Raw genomic sequence first — 9022 nt, 5'->3', positions numbered from 1 at the left:
GAGAGAGAGAGAGAGAGAGAGAGAGAGAGAGAGAGAGAGAGAAAGAAAGAGAGAGAGAGAGAGAGAGAGAGAGACAGAGAGACACCACCAACCAAAGCCTGGGGGGAAAGTCTTGCCAGACTTATTGCCTCCCCCTCCACTGCTCAGTATGTGCCTATCTCTAGAAAAAAGAGAAGCAGAGAGCCTTCCTGAGACGAAAAAACAGAAGGGATAAGCTTCCTCCCGTGGCTGGCTTCCCTGGTCCCTCCCCCCTCACTCACTCCAGGCTTATCTCTCCCCAAACAATAAGAACTCTTAGCTGAGCACTGCAGTATGAGTCAGATGAAGTCAGTTCCCATCTCCAGATACAACTCCCTCTCTTCTGGGAGAGAATTCAACCAGGACCAGGAAGTGCTTCCCTGGAACTCCAAAGGGCAGAGTCAGGAGCCACACTGGGATTCCCAGAGGTGAGCAGGGCTGGAGCCTGTCATCTAGGATCAGCTGATCTAGCCCAGACACCCTCTTTGCTGGGTGCTCCTTGACTTCATCCTTTAACCTGGCCACTGGAGCTTGGACATCACTAATAACTGCCCTACACCACCAGGGCTTGGACCTACAACCTGCCCCAAATAAGGTCTGGGCCAAAGGCTAATGCCACAGGGTTGGAGGGAGAGGGGAGCAGCAGAACCCAGGAGATGTCTAAGGAGAAGGATATAAAATAATCTAAAGATGACCCAGTCACAGAGAACACTGGTCCTTCAACGAGGTGTTGACTGAAATATGCAGGTGAAGATGGATGGCCAGATGGATGGACAGAGAGATGGACACACACACACACACACACACACACACACACACACACACACACACACAGTCATTCAGTCAAGGAGGGACTAATACCAAAGACCCAAACCAAATATTCTGAGCTTTCATCTCACCCACCATCACCACCCCACAAGATGCTGGAATGCAGCTGCCATGATGAGCAGCTTCCTCTCCTGGACACTTCAGACAAAGGCAGCTGCCCCCAGTGGACCAAATGGGTACACAACAAGTATAGCTGTCTCCAGGCAGAGGAGATACTAATCAGGCCTCCTCATAAGAAAAGCACCCATAAACCACATACAACAAATGATGTAACTCCCCCCCTAAGGGAGTAGCACATAGCCCAGCAAAGCCCTGAAGACAATTCCTCGAGGTGCCCCCTTTTGAGGTGAGAGGATACCAAGCCCAAGATAACTGGGTCCATGGGACATTTGCCACAGGTCTGAGGGGCAGCAGCACAGCCTGGCTCTGCAGGAGCCTTCTCCTCAGTTTTGCAGAAGCCCCATCATTGGAACTCGCCTCACCCCAAGACTTATCCCAAGCTGAGGATGCTCATTTTCTCATAGACTCCCAGGATTGGACAAACTGAGCAGTCAAGCCCTTTCAGCTCCCCAGAAGCAAGGGAACCATTTCCTTTGCTATGCTAGGATGATTAAACTCAAATAACCTACTTCCTTCTTTTGTTTATGACGCTTTCACTGGAGTTCAGCCGGACTGGCTGCTCCAGGGCCAAGTGGAGGGATCCCGGATGGCCCTCAGCAAGACAGTCCAGCTAATCATTGTACTCTTTGATTCCTCTCAGCAACCTCTCACCCCTCCAAGTAGGAAATCACCCCCATCCACCCTTAATCCACACAAAGCAGAGCCAAGGTCCCTTAAGTTGCCAGTATTAAAATTAGAAAGAATGACCCTAAGGTCTCGCCAAGGGAGAACTTCTGTCTAGGAATTCCAAGCCCTTTGTTTACCCCTCTTGTTTAACAAGAGGGGTTAGACTAAGTGGGCACTAGGGGGGTCTTTCCAATTCTAGCATTTTGTGATTCTGAGAGGCCATGATTTAGAGCACAAGGTATGGGAAATGGAAGGAAGGAAAAGAAGGAAACAAGCATTTATTAAACACCTACTATGTGCCAGGCACTGTGCTAAGCAATTCACAAATTTTTTTATTAAATTCTATTTTCATGTAAAACACACTTCCATATTGGTCACTGTTGTAAAAACACACTCAAACATAACCAAAACTCCAAAAGAAAACCATAACTACATTGATAAAAAAGATGACTCCAAAAGTTCTTTCTCTGGAGGTGGAACAGCATTTCCCCTTATAAGTGTTTCAGGATTGTCCCAGATCATTGCAAGCAATTTACAAATATTATCTCATTTAATCCTCCAAACAACTCTGGTAGGTATTATAATCCCCATTTTACAGTTGGGAAAACTGAGGCAGAGGTTAAATTACTTGTCTGGGTTCATACTAGTATCTAAGGCCAAAGCTGAACTCAATTCACTATATCAGCTGCTTAGGCAGGTTCATTTCAACATTTAAAATTATTCAGTGGTTAATTCTGAGGCAACATGGTGTTATATAAAGAGAATAGGATTTGGGAGCCAGAGGACCTGGATTCAAACTCTGACTGGGCAGCTTATTAGCACAATAATCAGTTTTTTCAACTGAAAATTTAGGAAGTTGAAAAAGATAATCTCTAAGTCTCTTCCAGACCTAGCTCAAAGGTCCTTTGCATTTAAAAAAAAAAAGAAAAGTTACCCTCTTAACATCAAGTCTAAGACAGAAGGATGTTAAGGGCTAGGCAACTGTAGTCAAGTGACTTGCCCAAGGTCACATAGCTATCTGACTCCAGGTTTGTACCCAGGTCCCTCCAACTCCAGGCCAGGTACTCTAACCACCTTGCTAACTACCTGCCCCTAATGCTAAGCATTTTTTTAAAAAAGGAGAATCCAGAAAAAAGAAAATCAGAAAAAAATGCACACTTCTCTCTTCTTAGCAGAGGTGAGTGTATAAAGGAGGAGAATATTACATATCATCAAATAGGTAATATACTTACTGATTTTACTGAATTGGCTTATGGGGAAGGGAGTATGATAAATATATTCATAAATGAAGATGATATAAAAACAAAAGTTATCTACAAAAGCAAAAATGCTTTTTTTTAGAAGGGAAAAGGCAAGAAAGAATATGTCAGCACTTGCAAAGAGGATGAGGAGTGAGGAAAAGGCATGGTATTGTTTCCCAAATCTAGTCAAGAGCCCAGAACAGAATTCCTATGAGAAGGCCATATAAACAGCTCCCTGAAACAAGGGAGGCAGGCTATGCCCTAAGTTTTTCAGCATAACTGCCAACTTTCCTGACTAACCACAAACCACACACAGCCCACAAGTAGCATGGCCCTTGTGAGTACACAAGGCAAACTTGCTTCCTGAATGGATGCCTGTCAGTCACTCCACCATAGATTCCTGAATTCCAGCTAGGGAAGATGGGACAGAAATTGCCAAGTATGTTTATGGCCCAGGACAAGGAGAATGCCCAGTTTATTTTTCTGACCTTCCCCCAAAAAATATTCTCACGGAATTTATGAACAATCCTCATAAAGAAAAGCAATATCAATCTATCATTTATTAAGCAACTGTTATGTGCCAGGCAACTGTTCTGACCAACCAATCAACCCAAGGCCCAAAGGAGATGACAACTCCCCAACAAGATGACCCTCCAAGAAATACTTAATAAAATTTAGTGTGGCCTTAATCTCCCAGGTGATCGGAAACTGCAGATCCCCTGGGATTGGACATAATGAAGAAATGTATACACAACTGTCTTCAAGAAAGAAATCCCAACCACCAGCTCCACACTGGCCACTTCACTTGCAAGGAGGGGAATAAAAAGATGGCTTTTGCAAGGGAAAAGTCACTTGAACTCCTGGGGCTGGGTCACCTATAAACTCAAGTTCTGTTCTGAGTGCAAGACCAGTCAAGCCTCAGGTCCAAAGGGACCTAAGAAACTGGGAGCTGAGACACTATACAGTGATTTTGTTCTACTGCCCACAGAAATAAAGATGAAATTCACTATTAGTGAAGAGCCACCACTAGGCCCTCTGGTTAGTCTCTGCAAGCCACTTTTTGCAGTAGAGAAAACCCAAGAAGGTAAAAATGGTGATCAACCAAAGATGGTCCACAGCTCAATAAGCCAACACAAATCACTGCAGCTCCTTCCCAGCAATGAGAAGAGGCAGGGCCCCAGGCACCCTACAGTGCTTTCAAGGAGACAGCTGGTCAGTGTTCAAGCCAGGCCAAGAGACAGAGGCCAGGTTCTCTCACAGCCTTAACTGTTACCTTCCACCTCTCTCTTCTCCTGCCAAAAGCACTTTGTTTACATTGATTAGAGGCTGTCCTCACCGCAGTCCCAGGCAGGAAAGCACAAGCCCCAAAACCACAAGAAGGGGACCCTGGCCAAGAGTCCTGGTACCTTGGGGTGGTGGTGGGGAGAGGGTAATCCACCTGCTGGAGTCCAAAGCCCCAGAGGGAAGGGGCTCAGAGGAGATCCCTGAAGCAGCTGGGAGCTAGCTCCTTTTCAAGTCCCCAGGAAGGGGGCCTCTCCCGTGGGAGGGAGGGTGAGGGGAAGTGTGGAAGAAGAGAGTGGAGGGAGAAATGAGATGGAATGGGGGCTTTTTTCATCTTCCCAAGCTGCCCTCAAGCTCCGCTTAATTAAACTGTGATCCCTAAAACTGGGCCAGTGGGGATTTTTCTATCCTCCGTGTTTGCCAAGACGGATTCTCTATACCTCCTTCCTCGCCAAAGCCCAGTGACCAGGCCTTGTTGTGGGTAAGAGGAACCCAGATTGCAATATCCCTACCTCTTTCTCCCAAAGTGTCAAAAATGGGGGAGTTCCTCCGCAGCCGCTGTTTCATTCTAGCCTCCCCACCCCACCGTGGGTGCTGCGGGAGGCAGGGTGGGGGAACACAGGGGAGGCTGCCCGGCCACCCCCGCAAGAACACGGACACCCGTGGGGGTGACGGGAGTGGGGGAGGTGACACTCACCTGCTGGTATTCCGTGTCCTCGGGCCGGAACTGGCTGCTCGTCGCCTCCCACTGCAGGTTGAAATGGGGCAGCCGGTGCAAAAGATTCACCCACCAGGGCGCGGAGTAGCTGACCCCGGCCATGGGCCTGGCTGTCCGCGGGGGACTCCGAGGGATTGGGGTGAACTGCAGGGAGGGGATGGAAAAAAAAGTGGGGGGAGATGCCTGCCTCCTGGCTGCCTCTCCCTCCCTCCCTCCTCCTCCTCCGCCTCCCCGGCCCTGGCTCTAGGCTCAGCCGCGTGGGGGCCCGACTGCCATCCGGCTCCTGCTTCTCTCGGGGCTCCCGGGCAGGCGGGTTGATGTGGGGAGGGTTAGGGGGCCAGGGTTCCCCGCTGCCCTGACGGCGTTCTGCCTGCTTCCCGCATCGCCGGGTCTGCCAACGAGCTAGCAGCCAGAGCGCCCCCGACGTGCCGCGATGCGCTGCGCTCCACTGCGCTCCTCTCCGATTCTCTCCTCCCCACCGCCTGCTCTTTGTTCGCAACCGCTGCCACCGCCGTGGCGAGCGCAGAAGCTCCCCGCCCCCGTCCATCCCCACCCCCACTTCCCCCGCCGCGCCCCCTTCTCCGCCATTGGTCCTGCTTCCACAGAGCCACGCCCCTCCCGCTTCTGGGACGCGCCCTCTTCCCTCTGGACCCGCTTCTTCCCGTGCTCTCCTCCCCATGCCTGAACCCTATAGTCCTCCTGGAGTTGCTGGTGTTTTTAAAAACCCACGCAGTGCCGGTGGGCCGAGTGCTGCTGAGACCGAGGTCAGCCCTTCGGGAAATGGGATTTCTAGGACTGTGGGCCATTTAGTATTTCCACAGTGGCATCTTTCCAAGAAGCTGAATACAATGCAATGTAAATATTTAATCTTCACGCTGTATGTCCAGCTTTGTTTGAGTTCATTAAATGGCTCTCGCCTGACCGCAGCCTCCTCGGGTCAGTATGTCAGGCTGGCAGCCCCTAAAGGGCGAGTGCTCAGTCACTCCGCTAACCCTCGGAAGCGCCCAGTCTGGGAGACTTAAAGACATGAAAGGATAAACTGTCGAAGTGTCAGTTATTGGGAGGCAGCTGGGTGGCTCAGTCGATTGAGAGCCAAGGCTAGACATTGGTCCTGGGTTCAAGTTTCACCTCGGACACTTCTTAGCTAGGTGACTTTGTGCATAAAGACAGACTAATAATAAAAGTTTAGGGGTGTTTTTTGTTTTTTTGTTTTGGTAACGAGGATACAGAGAGACTCGGAGTCGGGAGACTTGGGTTCTAGGCTTTGCTCTGCCATTGTTAGCCTTCCTCGCCTCACCTGCCAGATAGAGGTAATAATACAACCTGTCCTTCCTACCTCGCAGGGATAGAATAAGATAAGAACAATGCGTAGATAGAAGGCAGAGTAGATAGATTGCTGGACCTAGAGCGAGGAAAACTAAAATTTATTTTTTACATTTTTAAACCCTTAACTTCTGTGTATTGGCTCCTAGGTGGAAGTGTGGTAAGAGTAGGGAATGGGGGTCAAGTGACTTGCCCAGGGTCACACAGCTGGGAAGTGTCTGAGGCCGGGTTTGAACCTAGGACCTCCCATCTCTAGGCCTGACTCTCAGTCTACTGAGCTACCCAGCTGCCCCACTGGAAGAGGGAAATTTAAATGAGGGTTGAGATGCTTCCTAGCTGTATGACCTTAGGCAAGTCACTTAAGCTCTTTGTCTCAGTTTCTTCATCTGTAAAATGTGAATAATAATAGCACCTACATCCTAGGTCTGTAATGAGATATTTGTAAAGTCTTTAGCATAGTAGCCATTATTATCTTTTTACATTTATATAATTTTTATTGGGTGACCTTTAATAGGCAAATATAATTATTGCTAAAGGTGGCTTTTCTTCAGTTTTGTGTCACTGAAATCTTGTTACTATACACTAGAGTCTGAGCATAACATATGCTACTTCATTTATCATGAAATATCTATGTGCCATGGGAAGATAATTCTTAACACTAAATTTGTGGATTTATTTATTTTTAAACCCTTATCTTCTATCTTAGAATCAATACTGAATATTGGTTCTAAAGCAGAAGAGCTGTAAGGACTAGGCAATGGGGGTTAAGTGACTTGCCCAGGGTCACACAGCTAGGAAGTATCTGAGGTCACATTTGAACCCAGGACCTCCCATCTCTAGGCCTGGCTCTCCATCCACTGAGCCACCCAGCTGCCCCCAATTTGTGCATTTATAAAAATGAATGTAAAATAATTCTTCAGTATTTTTTTGTGTGTACTATGTCCTGCCTACTTTCCCTAAGCTTGGACCTCACCTTGTCTTTTTGTTCAACACATGTGATCATATATCTGGAGTTGGGGAGGATTTCAGAGACCATCTGATCCAACCCTCTCATGTCATAGATAAGGAAACTGGAGCAGAAATAACCACTCTTGTTATTAAATAAGCTTAATAGCCCTATATCATGAATAGGCAGTTTCCAGATGAAGAAATCAAAATTATCAATAATCACATGAAAAAGTGTTCTAAATCCCTCCTGATTAGAGAAATGCAAATCAAAACAACGCTGAGGTACCACCTCACACCTAGCAGATGGCCACTATGTCAGCAAAGGAAAATAATAAATATTGGGGGAGGATGTGGCAAAATTGGAACACTACTGGTAGAGCTGTGAATTGATCCAACCATTCTGGAAGGCAATTTGGAATTATGCCTAAAGGGCTTTAAAAGACTTTCTACCCTTTGATCCAGCCATACCACTGCTGGGTTTGTGCCTCAAAGAGATAATAAGGAAAAATATGTATACAAAAATATTTATAGCCCTGTTCTTTGTGGTGGCAAAAAAATTGGAAAACGAGGGAGTGTCCATCAATTGGGGAATGGCTGAACAAATTGTGTTATTTGATGGTGATAGATTACTATTGTGCTGTAAGAAATGATGATCTGGAGGATTTCTATATGAACTGGAAGAACCTCCATGAACTGACGCAAAATGAAATGAGCAGAACCAAAAGAACACTATACACAGAAAGCAAAACATTGTAGACCATTCAAATGCAATAGACTCTGTTATTATTAGCAATGCAATGATCAAGAACAATCCAGAGGAACTTTTAAGAAAAAATGCTATCCACATCCAAAGGAAGAACTGTGGGAATAGAAATGCAGAAGAAAAATATATGATTGATTGATCACACAATTCGATGGGCATGTGATTGGGGGGTTGGGGTTTTAAAAGATCTTTTTTAAAAATTCATATTACAAATATGAATAATATGGAAATAGGTTTTGAGCAATAATACATTTATAATCCAGTGAAATTACTCATCAGCTCTGTGAGGGGAAAAAGAAAAGGAGAGGAAGGGAACATGAAAAATGTAACCATGGAAAAATATTCTAAATAAATAAATTTTTAAAAATAAAAATAAATAAAAGCCCTGTATTATTAGTAGTTCTTTTTTTTTTTTAAACTCTTACTTTCTATCTTAGAATTAATACTAAGTATTATCAGTTTCAGTGTAGTAAGGGCTAGGCAATGGAGTTTAAGTGACTTGCCCAGGGTCACACAGCTAGGAAATATCTGAGGCCATATTTGAACAGAAGACCTCCAATCTCCAGGCCTGACTCTCTCTCTCCACAGAGCCACCCACCTACCCCTATATCAGTGGTTCTTAAACTCTGGATAGATTTCAGGGGGTCAGTGAATTTGGATAGTAAAAAGTACATTTCTAAGTGAAACCTAGTGGTTCTTTCAGTTATTTAAAATATTATTTTTGAGAAAGGATCCATATTTTCACAGGATGCCAAAAGTGTCCCCAACACACACACACACACACACACAAATTAAGGCTTCCTACTCTATATAAATATAAACTTTTAAGACTGAGAAATCTCAAGAGGTTTAACCCCTGCAATTTACAGATAAAAAAACCAAGGGAGATTAATGACTTGTCCAAAAGCCACATACATTTTTAGGGCAGGCTTTGAACACAGATCCTATGACTCCAAAGATGACTTATACCATATCTTCCTGGAATGGATGGGGCTCTGGAAGAATAAGCTATAGAAGCAAAAGCTATTGCGGGAGCAGCTAGGTAGCTCACTGTATTGAGAGCCAAAGCCTAAAGATGGGAAGTCCTGGATTCAAATTTGGCATCAGACACTTCCT

The 9022-nt window shown here is 45.8% G+C and overlaps 1 protein-coding gene across 1 annotated transcript in view; it reads right to left on the bottom strand.

Annotated features, from left to right (window-relative positions):
- Positions 1-5016, bottom strand: part of TTYH3 (tweety family member 3) — a 180007-nt gene extending 174991 nt beyond the window's left edge. The window contains exon 1 of the mRNA XM_044678846.1: positions 4852-5016. Within this exon, the coding sequence (XP_044534781.1) occupies positions 4852-4974 (123 nt within the window). The 5' untranslated portion in view covers positions 4975-5016. The remainder of the gene's footprint in view (positions 1-4851) is intronic.
- Positions 5017-9022: the final 4006 nt, after the last annotated feature.

This window comes from Gracilinanus agilis, chromosome 1 (genome assembly GCF_016433145.1).
Source record: "Gracilinanus agilis isolate LMUSP501 chromosome 1, AgileGrace, whole genome shotgun sequence".
NCBI classification, from domain to species: Eukaryota; Metazoa; Chordata; class Mammalia; order Didelphimorphia; family Didelphidae; genus Gracilinanus; species Gracilinanus agilis.
Note: the sequence above shows the minus strand (reverse complement) of the source record. Positions and strands in the feature narration are given on the sequence as shown.